This window comes from Vigna radiata, chromosome 8 (genome assembly GCF_000741045.1).
Source record: "Vigna radiata var. radiata cultivar VC1973A chromosome 8, Vradiata_ver6, whole genome shotgun sequence".
NCBI classification, from domain to species: domain Eukaryota; kingdom Viridiplantae; phylum Streptophyta; class Magnoliopsida; order Fabales; family Fabaceae; genus Vigna; species Vigna radiata.
In genome coordinates, this window is record NC_028358.1 from 43,664,168 (window position 1) to 43,679,017 (window position 14,850).

At 26.6% G+C, this 14,850-nt stretch overlaps 1 protein-coding gene across 1 annotated transcript; it reads left to right on the top strand.

Annotated features, from left to right (window-relative positions):
* Nucleotides 1-4,324: 4,324 nt before the first annotated feature.
* On the top strand, nt 4,325-5,418 carry LOC106771890. The gene has a single exon (XM_014657916.2). The coding sequence runs from the start codon at nt 4,677-4,679 to the stop codon at nt 5,202-5,204; it is 528 nt and encodes a 175-aa protein (XP_014513402.1). The 5' UTR covers nt 4,325-4,676; the 3' UTR covers nt 5,205-5,418.
* Nucleotides 5,419-14,850: the final 9,432 nt, after the last annotated feature.

Here is a 14,850-nt window from a genome sequence, read left to right on the forward strand (position 1 = left end):
ATAGAAACACAATCAGGGTACATCTTTAGGACCACTGATCAACAGGGAGTCTTGTAAAAAACTCAAGTTTCACATGCAAAACAAAGAAAACTAATATACAGTAAAACAAATTTGACCAAAGAAATGAGTAGAAAACCAACTTAGTGTGTCTGGGAAACCAATTGGTTAGACTTCAAGATTTCATTGTAAGGATAACTCAAACGTTCTCTAATATTCGAATATATGATCAAGGGATGAGAACCTTCAGGCCTTGTTCACTTGAGTGAATTTGGAGGAGAGTGATTGAAAGGATTTGAAGATAAATTTTTTTCTGTTGTTTATTTGAATAGATTTGGAGGTAAGTGAGAGTAGATTTGGAAGTAAAATTTCTAAGAATTAGTGTAAGATTTAATTTATATGACAAATTAAAAAAAAATTACTTCCAAATTCACTCTCACTTACCTCCAAATATATTCAAATAAACAACAACAAAAAATTGTTTTCAAATCCTCTTAGATCTTCTTAATTACTCTCCCTCAAATCCACTCAAGTGAACACAACTCTTGAGAGAAGTCAGAGAACTTTGGAAAAGTGATTCTAAAGAGATGTGTTTTAAAATAATTAAACTCATACAAACTATTTATATTAAAATATTTTAATATGGTTATTTTAAAATTACTATTATTTCTAAAATACTATTTTTTAATCTTTAGATAAATAATCGTTTCCATTAATTTCATACATCATTTCAAATCTACCACAATGACCATTTTAAGAAACACATTATCATTTACTAAAAAAAATATATGACCAATGAATATTATTATTGCAAGTATGAATTTTGATGTAATAGATGTTTATTGGATTTATGAAGTGGAAATTACAAATCTTCTAAGTTGTATATCGAAATTCTTATATGACTCCTTATATTGTTTACTTGTTTTTTTTATGTTAAACTTAATTTTTAACTATGGTTAAATATATTTTTGGTCCTTCAACTTTTAGTAAAAATTAGAATTACTCTCTTTTTCAAAATTTTGACTAATTTAGTCCCTTATCTTTAAAACTGTATAAATCTAGTCCCTTTAAACAATTTTTTAAGTTTATTTGAGGTTTTAAATTAAATACATTTCACAATTAATATTGAAGAAAAAAATGTGTTAAACAGTGTAAATAATTCAAATACTATCATGAAATGCGTTTGAAATGTCAAATAAACTTAGCAAAATTTGGTTAAAATTCATATATTTATAAAGTTGAGGACTAAATTGGATCAAATTTTCTTAGAGAACTAATTTCAATTTTCACTGAAAATTAAGGGATAAAAACATATTTAATTCTTTTAACTATTATAATAATTAATGTTGAATAAATGTTTACCGTTCAATTAGTTAAATGATTATCGTTCAATCATACACAGATTGAATGAATGTATGGTTATACAATACAAATTTAAAAATATACAAGGCATGGAAATGAAAAAATAAAAGTTATAAGATATTTTATTTTAAATCATGTACCCAATATATTATGAATTAAAAGATAGAATGTGCTAATAATATACACAACTTTTAAAGATATGCTACAAGGCACGCACGACCACATGAGTTTGACTCGATAAATTTGTGGAGGAATATATATATATATATATATATATATATATATATATATATATATATATATATATATATATATATATATATATATATATATATAGGTATAATAGTAGCAAGTTAATTGAAGGATCAAATCCAAAGAATCTATATTTTTTTATATTAATAATATTCTAATCACATTCCCACACACCAATATCAGTATGAAATTTTTAAATCTCCAAATTTACATGCAATACTTTAACTAAAAAATAATTCTCATAGTTGTTAACTGGAATATAATTATATGTAGCTGTTAACGATAAGTTAGTAGCTTACTATTTAGTTGTAAGGAAAAGAGTTAAAGTCAGGGACCGAGTTCATAATATTCTGACCAGGTTATGATTTTTAGGTTTAATTTGACCTTAGGTTTTATTAGATAACAAAAGAAAATCCATAACTGGGAATATTTGTAGATATAATTTTAAATAAATCTTAAATGGATAATTTTAAATATTTAGTATGGATATTTTATTATCTACTTACTTAAGCTTATGGACAAATATTGTGGTATCATGTATTTGTTATTAGCTGAACTTTATTTGAATATTTTTTAAATAAATTCAAATAAAAGTTGAGTTATTAATAAAAATATTAATTATTAGAATTTGGATTTATATAATTTTATTTTTTATATTTAAACATATGAAATTAAAGTTATTTTTTTAAACTTATATTTTAGGTCAAGTCATTTAAATTTGTTTTTAGAAAAAAAAAATTATTTGCGTTATTATTTCAGTATGCAAATTTATTAATTGTACTTCAAAACTATTATTTTTATCTAAGATATATATATATATATATATATGAGTATTTATAGACGCGATCAATTTTTTTAATACTTATGAGTATTTTTTTAGTGGATAATCGGATGTACAACATGACAGAATTTTTTTGGACTGGTAAGAAATAGACAACATACCCATACCTAACTAAACATGTTATAATCTATAGACTCTATCAACCACATAATTTTACTTAGATTTGACAATAATCTAAAATTAACAAATTTTGAAATTGCTTTAATAATGATTTTTAATTTACGAAATTTATAATGAAACATGTATTTTAAATGTTAGGTTATAAAATTAATAATTTTTAAATATAATAATTTGAAATATATATATATATATATATACCACGCGTATATAATTTAGTATTTTTTTAATGAAATATGTTAATTTATAGTTTGACTCTTTGACACCTTTAATTAAAAGTTATTAAAAATAACGTGAAAAATCTAAACATCATTTTTTTAAAAAAATAAACTAAAAATAATAACTAGGTTCTATTTGTAAGTGTTAATTGTGATTCATTTTAGATATCTGCTTATAAAATATAAGTAATTCTTATCACTAATGTTGAGAAAAATATTATATCACAACATCAAATACTACCAACTACATTTTACGGAAAAACATACATCAAATTCGAAATGGCATGAGATATATGATATTTATTTAATAGTTTTACAAACTAGATATGTTATAAAAAAAATTATTAATTATAAGAAGTAACGCATCACCATGAGTAGAGTGTGGAATATACGTTAAATTTCATATGCTATAAATATGTTACAAATTATTAACGAAAATATAGGTGGTGTCGTACTAGCGTGACCGTAATTTTATCAAGCTTACTCTTTTTTTTTTTTTTTAATTTGTCAAACTTAATTTGGTATTTTTGTAATATAATAATATATTGATGTATTAATTCTTAAAATAAGAATGTAGAAAATATTGTATAACAGTAAATGAGAATTATTAACCAATTTAAAAAATATAACTGCAATGCATTCTCTAAAAGAATGTTTATAAAAAATTAAAATTAACGGATACTATTACTATAATCATTTTATTTTATGAGAACGTCTAAATTTAGGAAATATATAAAATAGTGTTTTGAAAAATATAAGAAAAATGATATAATTTACATGTGGTTATAAATGACCAATAATAACATATTAATAAACGGACTTGGTGAAACAGTGCAAGATGAAAAGTTTTAAAAGCCTTAATTTTGAATTATATAAAATTAAGAAGGTTGGTAATTGTAAATTACTATATATGTAGGATTTAGTTGTTATTTTTTATTAGTATTTTTTTTCGTTGTTTTTAAGGGAAGATAATGAAGTAGAGAGGCTTTGAAGCACATGAGAAACGTTGAGATCTGGAAAGCAAAGGTGTATCTTTTTGCAAATAGGAATAGTTAAAATGATAAATAATAAAGAGAGAGAGATAAGAATAGGTGTAACCCATTGATTGAGGCATTGATAGTGGGCAGCATTATCGTAGACATTTTTAATGCAATTTTAATTTTATTTTATTGACGTTGCCACCACTCAAGTAAACCTTTCATTTCAAAGCTTCTTAGAAGGCCAACCCAAGTTTGCAATTTTGAATGCAATTTCCAAGTCTATTCAAATCCCATATAAAATTAGAAAAATGAATAATGAAAATTGAAAAAGCAAAAGCTTTAATTCCTAAAACACCCTCACACTTAACCCTTGCTTTGTCCGTTTTTTCTTTTTCTTTTCCTTTTGGTACCAACCAAAACACCTAAAAAAACACCAGCCGAACCGGGCCGAATAAAGCACCAAAAGCGGTCATTGACTAGGCCAGTGGGACCCACGCAACTGACCCGGACTCCAACTCCAAATTCAACTCCATTTAATATTTTAAAAAAGGAAAAAGCAGCCACCATATTCTTTTCACAACAAAACCATAAAAAGCTAAAAATAAATATTTAAATAAAAAATAAGAAACATGAAAACAAAAAGGCAAAATCAAAGTCTGTGTGTAATGGGGCTAAGAATTCGGTCCCACGCGCCTGCGTCGTCAGCATCATTACACCGTACTCTCTCTCTCTCTCTCTCCCTTTCTTTCTTTTCTTTCTCTCTCCATTGTCCCCCTTTATATATAAGCCTCACGAGATCTCTTCGCCACCACAACCCGCCGTGTCAACTCTCGTTGAAACACCACCGATTAAACGTGTCTCTTCAATCTAATTCCCAAAACGCTACCGTTTTGGCCTTTCTTTCTAAGTATGGGTGACATCGATTCCGATTGCAAGAAGCGTGTCCGAGATGACTCGGTTCTGGAATCGCCCGAGACTAAGCGACTCAGGGACGATTTACTCGAGTTCTTCGACGACGCCGACGATGCTCCTTCCACACAGGACCTTGACTCCGTCATGAAGAGTCTGCAGGAGGAGATCTCTGGCGTGACGTCAGGTTCCGGCGAGTCTCAGGCGCAGATCGGGTACCTCCTGGAGGCTTCCGACGACGAGCTAGGGCTTCCTCCAGCCGGAAGCTCGTCGGTGCCGGAGAAGAAAAACGAGGAGAATGAGTTGATCCGAGTGGCGTCTGACTCGTCCGGAATCGGGGAGTTGTGGGAGTTTGAGGACCATATTTCAAGATACGATTCGTTTGATTTGGGAATGGGATTCGGTTACGAGTGCGATACTGCTACCGAATACGCTGCGTTTGAGAAACTTTTCGATCACTCGGATGTGTATTATGATTCCGCCGAATTTTGTGATACATGGCGGCATGAGACGTTGCCCACACAATAGATATTTAATTAAAAGGAAAAAAGAAAAAAGAAAAGGGTATTAGAGATGTACATATTTTTCACTGTTTTTTGTTCCCTTTTTCGTGATGAAGGGAATTACAGAAGAAGTTTAGGATAACAGATGCAAAGGAAATTGCTTAGTTATATTTCTAATACTTTATGAAGGGAGTGTTTCTGACTGGGAACCATTTGGACACAATTCAGAGTAAAGTGTTGGTATATTCCCTATATTAAAATCTAGAGTCTGAATTTCACATCTATTCTAATCATCCCAGAATTTTTTTAAAATAAATATATTAGTTTTGTTTTCTAATTACAATAACTGGAAAATAGTCTCTCTCTTTTTCTGCCGTATGAACTACTGCTAGACTGAAGAACACTCCAAAATTTGGGTTTTTGTTTGGCATGGAAAGGAAAGTGAAAACAAAACCTGAGAAAATATTATAATTGACTGATATGATAAAAAATTTATTAGTAATATTTGATTTTATTTTATTTTTTGTTCTTCAATTTTATCAAATTATATTTTATTTATCAACAATGGCCCTTAGTATTTGTGTTTCTTGTAATAAGATACATTCATTTGTTTTATAAATTTTGGATAGTACGATTTGCGTTTTGTAATTAAATGATATTAATATTATAGATGATTTCTTTGGTTTCAAATTTTTTAAAATGATTTTCGTCTGTTTTATGCTTTATTTTCTATAAAAAGGAGAATAATTTGGATTAGAACTTCTTTTATTAAAAGGAGAGTAGAATGGGCATTCTAATGTTTTAGTTAGTACGCGTAAAATGTTTGTAATTAATTCATAAAAGGTACTTCAATTACTTTTAATTTTTTTAAACATTTTAATATTAAAAATAAAAAATGTGTAGAAATTTTACGTTTTCGATATTTTTGAATTCAACACAACTATCATTTCTAAGTTGAAATTTTTCTCCCCGCTATTTCTCTTCCCTTCCTCGTGAAAAATAATCAATACAAGCGTAAAACACCAAACTAAAAATTATACAAATTCTTCACTCTCAAACAATTTTAATTTCGTTTAGGTTCTCTTTCTTTAAGAAATCACATAATAAGATACAACTTTATACAAATTTTACGCTCTCCTCTTGTAGTCATTTCTCTGAATCAAATACCATGTAAGTAAAGTATACTCTTTAAAAGATAATTAATGGATATCAACATTATCTAAACAAAGGAGAAAAAACTGCAAATAATTTTAAGATTTAACGAGTAACAAATATAAAGTGGAAAAAAAAATGAGGAGCTTTTATGAAAACTATATGAATCGGAATATGTTCAAGAAGTTATTTTTTAGATTGATTTTGTATTTAAATTTTTATTTATTCTGTGTCTTCAAAACTACTTTTCAATAATTTATTTCAAAAATTTGTTATAGGAGTATGATATGTTAACTATGATTGATTACGTGTCATTATTTTATTAGTAGTAAATTTGAAACGGACCAATCACAAATAAACACACAAACGATTATAAAAAACAAAATTATTAAAAGATATTTTTGTTTGTTAAATTATATGAGGGATAAAAAATTTCACAGTAGTTTGAATCAATACCTCAACTAGAAAAACTGCAATAATTACTTTTAGACTTTATATATTATCTGAAATTATAAGTTTATATATATATATTAATGTTATATATAAGTGCATATGAGTGTTCAATGATGTATAAAACATTTTTTATTTTTAATTTTTATCTCTCATTTTTTTTTGACTTTGTAAACTTTGATTACAAAAGTATAACGATCATTTTAATAAATTTGTTTTACTTATAGTTAATATAAAATTTTCAATATATCCTACTTGTATCGAAATATATATATATTAAGTGTGAAATTAAATATCGATAATTGTTGAATAATAATATAATACAAGATTAAATAATACGAATAAATAAGAATTTTTTTATATAGTATAAATTGAGTTTATGTGGAGTTTTAACATAGAAGAAACAAGTTTGGTAGACGGATGACAATTATTGGACGTGATGATGGCATCGTTAATATTGGGGGTAGACGAAGAAAGGAGGATGGTGGGTTTTGGGCCTAACTTTTCTGTATTGCTTAAATTTCTTGCAGATTTTACTTATTACTTGGCCAATTTTTGGTGAGTAAGCAACTGTAGCTTCTATAAGCTTTGCAAGTGGCTGACACCTCACCGCACTTTAACAGTAGAATATAATTCAAGGGCTGTTCAATTACTGCAAAAGTGAACTTAGATTTACAACATATAGAAAAATAAGGCTTTGTATTTAGAAGACAGAAAAGGACATATTCTTTGTTATGCGAAGCGATGGTAGGCATAAAATGATAGGTAAACCTAACTCATCCAACACGACTTCACACCCAAATAAAAGAAAATGAATTAGATGGATTAATCCCGTTAAGGAAAATGATGCTGCACACCACTATTGAAAACTATACACATAATAAATGCTTCATTTACGTCACCGTTTTAGTTTAAGCTGTTTCAACAGTGACCTTTTCTTTCTTCTATTTTACACATATAGACCATACCCTATATCTCTATCATTTATTCCACCCCACGCCTTTTTCAAACCTGCCATTTGGATCAAAGTCTTACCTATAACTTATTTAAAAAGAAAATAAATTTCATCGTCAAGTTTTTAAACCAACGGTGAAAGTTCAACACAAGTGAGTATAAATCTTATTTTACAAATTAGTTTTGTATGAATGAATTAGATTTAAAATCGATTTCTTAATACAGTATCAGAATATATAGACAAAAAATAAGATCAATTTATAATATATAAATAAATACAAACCTCGTTTTATAAGTTAGTTTTGTAAAAACGAATTAAACTTAAATTTCACTTTAATAATTAATGTATTTTTGCTTTATTGTTGTGCTGAGCAAACTCTGGTAACATAAACAAACTCATGGTTATATTTTTCTCACAATACCATACATGTTCAATAAATTATTTATAGGTGTTATAGTAGAAAATGCCTTGTTTAAAAGTTATAATACGGCATATGAAGTTATTTAATAGTAAGAAGGATAGATAAATATGTGCTTTCAAAACAGTATAATAAAATTAATATAAACAATTTATTAATAGCTTTTCAAAAATGATTCTAATAATGTTTTCGGTATGACATATCAAATATATTTTTTTTTTAATTTTTCGTCTATGAATACATCCTATAGGGGATAAATAAATTGTGTTGATACGTTATTTTTTATTATTTTAATTTATCAAAAAAAATAATTTTCATTGGTTTATGCAAAAGTCTAACAACAAATAAGTTGGTGCTTGTAGCTTCTCGCAGTCATATATAAAAATAATTTTTAAAATACTTCAGTGGGTATATTTTTTAAATTTCTTTGAAGAAAAATTATTACAACTAATAGCAAAGAGGAAGTTAAATTCGATGGCGAAGGATTTTTGCAACTAGCTTGGCCCAAGTCTGGCCCGTTAGATACGGGCCGAGTATGGACCACATCAGGTTATTTTTATTGCCAAGGACAGGGTACTATTTGGGTGTTTCATCCTCCACATCCAAGCTTTCATTTGCACCTCCAAAAATTACCATTTTAACCTTAATTAATATTATTTTAATATTTTCTCTTTTTTCATAAAGTTATTCTGCACCCCTCTAACTTTTTCTCTCTTATTATAATTTTTTTTCTCTCTTATTATAATCATCCTACACCATTTTAATAGACTTTAAAATCTATACAATTTTTTTTATAAATTTTTTAAATTTCATTTTAAATTTAATAATAGNTTAATTTAATTTAAAATTTTAAAATTATTTAATATACGTTTATTTCTTAATAATTATTAAAATATAATTTTTATTATTATAATAGTTATGTTAAAAAAATAAAAACAAAAGTAACTAAAATAAAAATAGCAATAATAAATATTAAAAGAATTCTTTTAATATTTATTATTGTTACTTTTATTTTAGTTACTTTTTTTTTTATTTTTTTAACATAACTATTATAATAATTAAAATTATACTTTAATAATTATTAAGATATAAATGTGTATTAAATAATATTAAAATTTTAAATTAAATTAAATTATTATTAAATTTTTTTTAAATTTTAAATCTCGAAATATGAAATTTAGAAAATTTATATAAAAATTGTATAGATTTTAAAATTTATTAAAATGATGTAGGATGACTTTAATAAAAGAGAAAAAAAATTAGAAGGGTGTAGGTTGACTTTAATAAGAAAGAGAAAAAGTTAGAGAGGTGCAGAATCACTTTATGAAGAAAGAGAAAATATTAAAATAATATTAAGGTTAAATTGGTAATTTTTGGAGGTGCAGGATGAAAGCTTGGAGGTGGAGGATGAAACATCCGTACTATTTTCCTTATAAAAAAAATAGCACAGAATACAGTTTTGATTTACCAGAGAAGAAGACGGATTTGAGAAGGTGGACGATCATTATGAAATTTAAATTGCTGGTTTTTATTTTTAAATTTACTAGGTGACTTTTTTTTATTGTTGTGAAAAAATGTGAATATAGACCATTCGAATTGTTATAGTATTTTTCTTAAGTCAGTATCTTTATATCTAAGCATACACAAAATTATAGTATTTTTCAATATTTATGAAATATAAATTTAAAAATCTACAAATTACCAACTAAATGATTTAGTTAATCTCAAAAGTGTATTTGAAAGATAAATTTTATATAACACCAAATAAAAGCAAGAGTTCGGGATTATATTTCAAGACACTGAAAGCATAATTACTTAATTTTTCATATATGAGTCTCATAAGTAAAATATAAATTATATATTGTTTCTACTGTAATGGGACGAGATGACGTCTGTAATGTTTTTGTCTTTGCTGAACACTTATTCTAAGTTTTGCTCTGTGTGATCAATCGATGTATGGGAATGACTTGTAGAATATACTTTGGCGTTCAAGTCAAATTTTTTTCCTGGAAATCTAAATAATACAATGATAAAAAAAATGAGTTTACCTCGAAATTAAACATTTATTTATATAGTTTATAAGAATATTATCGGTTAATTTACTTATTAATGATCATTAATACAAACATCAACCATTCGTAAGTAGTCATTATAATATTAATTGTATTTTAATTCGGTTTGTGGGACCGTGTGGATGCGATGTTCTTTTTTGCACGTTAATGTCTCGGTCCTTTCAAACTAGTATGCTATTATATCCGATCGGCGAGTTATAAATCCGTAATAATAAATCATTATTTAATTGTCAAAATTATTTATATTTATTTTTATAATTATAATTTCATTTTTTTATAAAAAAATAACATATATATACGCATTTCACTGGTAAAAATAAAAGTGTTTTTTTTATATCAATATGTGAAATATGTTGAATTGATTTAATAATTATATGAAGCAAACATTCAAGTCTCTTAAAGTAAATATAACCTCTTTTTATTAATATATGGAGTAAAAATTATATTAACAGTTACAATAAATTCAAAATTAGGAGTAAAAAATTAGTTTGATAAAAGATTTATCGATGTATAGCCAAAAGTCGTTATTTTGTTTTGTTTCTTTTCCGAATGATGAATACTTAATTTGAATATTGCGATATTTTTTTAAGGACACTGAATTTGGAAATTGAAATAGTTGATGTGATATTTTAATTGATTTTCAATTTTAATTCGTTTGATTATGCAAAAGCAGGTTGCGTCGGTGGATATAGATAGTATTTACCAGTAATATGATTTGTCCGATAAAAATCTATCTTTTATCCTACTTGTTACTTATTATGTATCCCTTTAAAAATTATATGCAGATATTTTAAAATTTACGGATATCTATAAATATCCACAAAAAATTAAAAATAATATATTTTATACATTTTAAAATAAAATTATAAAAAAATATAATATAGTATAAATTAAATTAAATATAAATTAAAATTTAATTTTAATTAAATTTAATTTAATAAAATATAATTTAATTTAATTTTAATTAAGTTTAATTAAAAAATATATAAAAATAATTTTTTATTATTTTTTGCAAAACGAATATCAGCAAATTTGTAGTATACTATCTATACTCGACCTATTTAGAAGCGAATATTAAAATACCTACTAGTTGTTATTCGCAAATATAGTAGTTACCTACTGATGTATGTGCCAGCGAATTTCTTTGTTATCCGTAATTGTGCCATTGTAAAATTATAAATTATAGAGCTAAAATTTCGAGTTAAAAAAAAAGGGAGTTACTCCCTGTACCTCCCCAATTCCAACTCCCACACCCCCAATTTTTTTGGATTTTTTTTAAATACAAAATTAATCTTTATGTTTTTTTTTTATTTTTACCGTTTTACACCTATTTACTAAAGTTAACCTACTCTTTTACAGTCTGCCTCAGTCAAAACACACAGACTCAAATTCCTCTCCTTCGTATTCCCACTCCCACCCCCACCAAAGCTTTTGAAACTCTCCTCCTCCAAACGCTCTCTGCAACTCTCACTCTCCCATTTATACGTTAAAAATATATTTAAAAATAATACATCAAAACATATAAATTCCATTATTAAAATATTTGAAAATTAATATAAAAAGTAAACTAATAAAACAAATCTTAAAAATGGAATGGGGGGGTGGGGGTTAGAATTGGGGAGGTACAGGGAGTAACCCCCCAAAAAAAAAATAAACTGGTGTCTTTCATCGGTATGGGCTCGAAAAATGTAAGCCCTGTCCACGAGAGTTTTTATATTTCAGCCCAAAGTGCAAGTTACCTACAAAAATAATGTATGAATTATTTGAATTTGACTTTTTAAACGTTGGAAACCTTAACAAATTAATTCGGGAAATAAAAATACAATTTTGAGATTGGATTCAATTATTTAAACAAGTCAAATTAAAAATTTATAAGCTTAATATCAAATTATTAACGGCTCAATTTTACAGCAGCTTAATAAATATTCGTTTTTATTCCTAGATAATTTGAAAACAAAGAAAATTACAAAATTAAATTATTACTTAGGTATTTTCAAACAATAATTAACTTAATCTCCTTATAGGAAAACTTTTTATTTTTGTTGGCGAAACTTGTTAGTCTCCTTATACAGTGTACTTTTATAAGTCAGTAATATAATTTTTCATGGAAGACACTATAATTTATTCCACAATTTCTACAGATAATTTTTATTTAATGTTATAATTACTTTTTAAGAAACCATTAAAATATTTTTCATAATTGACATATTTAAATGTTAAAATGGGATCGCATTATATATATATATATATATATATATATATATATATATATATATATATATATATATATATATATATATATATATATATATAAATAAAGGTTTGTTACATAAATATTTTTGAAAAACATTTTACGTCTTCATTGTTAGTGGTATATAACAAATTTAATGAGAAATCGTTAATAAGATTATTTATTAAAAAATATTATTTAAATTTATGTTTTAGAAATATAAATTGATTGTAATATTCTATACATACAAAATGTGCTGAAAAGTACATTTTTATTTTTATCTAAAATTTATAAGTGATACCAAATGCCTTCAAAATATCTTTGGCATCATATTGTGTATTTTTTTACAATGCACATCCAAATATATTGAAGAATTATTTAAAGGCTTAATACCTTCCTTAGTTTTCGTATTTGTGTGAAAATCTCAACTTGGTCCTCAAGTTTTGAACTGTCTCAATTAGGTCATAATTTTTGTAAAAATGCACACATTTTACCCCAACCGTTAACTGATTTCAAACGGCGTTAAGTTTAGCTGACGTGATATGTTGACGTGTTGGCTTAATCCCTTATTGGTCCTCGTATTTGTGTGAAAATCTCAGTTCGGTCTTCAAGTTTTGAACTGTCTCAATTGGGTCATAATTTTTGTAAAAAGCACACATTTTACCCTAATTGTTAACTGATCTTAAACGGCGTTAAGTTTAGCTGACGTGGTAGCCAGAGGACATGCTAACGTGTATTATTTAATTATATGAATTATTTTTTAAAATAAGCAGTGTTTCACGTGGCACAATGCCTATTAATTAGTTTATTTGAATTAGGGAGTTTATTCATCTCTCTGAGAATCGGGGATTTTACACATATTATCTCGTCTGCTCAAAAAATAAAGTCACCGGAAACTTGCGTAACCACTGCAATCAGTCTCACAGCCTTTTCTACAAATGAACCAACTTGGTAACCTATAGGTTCGTCACCACCCTTTAAGCTATTTATTCCACTGATAGCAGAAGATAACTGTTGCACAGTGAGATCAGTTAGCGATTGGGGTAAAATGTGTGGATTTTTATAAAAATTATGACCCAATTGAGACAATTCAAAACTTGAGGACCGAACTGAGATTTCACACAAATACAAGGACCAAGAAGGGATTAAGTCAACACGTCAGCATACCATGTCAGCTAAACTTAACGTCGTTTGAGATCAGTTAGCGATTGGGGTAAAATGTGTGCATTTTTACAAAAATTATGACCCAATTGAGACAGTTCAAAACTTGAGGACTGAACTGAGATTTTCACACAAATACGAGGACCAAAAAGGGATTAAGTCAACACGTCAGCATACCACGTCAGCTACACTTAACGTCGTTTGAGATCAATTAACGGTTGAGGTAAAATGTGTGCATTTTTACAAAAATTATGACCCAATTGAGACAATTCAAAACTTGAGGACCGAACTGAGATTTTCACACAAATACGAGGACCAAGGGAAGTATTAAGCCTTGTTTAAACTAAAAGGCGCGCGTGAAATGATCCGAAAGTGCAGACAGTGTCACTCAACTACTGCCAATTAGCATATGTAAATCTTATTATATATATTTGGTTAAATATATGTTTTAGTCCTCATATTTGTTTCCCATTCTCAATTATGTCCTCGTGTTTTTTTTTGTCCCAATTGCATCATAATATTTGTAATTTGAGGCAATTAAGCCCTCTCCGTTTTTTTTTTGTCCCAATTGCATCCTAATATTTGTAAATTTGAGACAATTAAACTCTCTCAATTGGCCTACGACGTTAGTTCCAGTTAATGGAAAGGGCTTAATTGTCTCAAATTTACAAATATTAGGATGCAATTGGGACAAAAAAAACATGAGGACTTAATTGAGAATGAGAAACAAATATGAGGACTAAAACATATATTTAATCTATATATTTTTACGTACTTTTAGCCATGTAATATAAGTGATATAAGAATAATAAATAAATAAGGATTATTATATATAGGAGAGAATGGATAATAGATATAATAATAATAACATATTAAATATATTTAATGTTGAATAAAAAACAGTAATAATATTAATATTTATCTTAAATAATAAATAAACAAAATATAGAAGAGAATAGATAATTGATTATAACAATAATAATTGATTAAATATATTTAATGTTAAAAATAATTATTATACAGTGATCCATAACAAAATCTATAATATTAATCTTAATAAAAATATGGCTTAATTCCACTTTTGGTCCCATGTTTGGGGGGTTGTGTTCAATGTGGTCCTATCTTTTTTTTTGGTAGCAATAGATCCCACCTTTTGAAAAAATCGTTCAATTGAGTCATTTTGCCTTACGGCGTCAAATATTTAACGGTAGAACCTACACCCTGGACAAAACA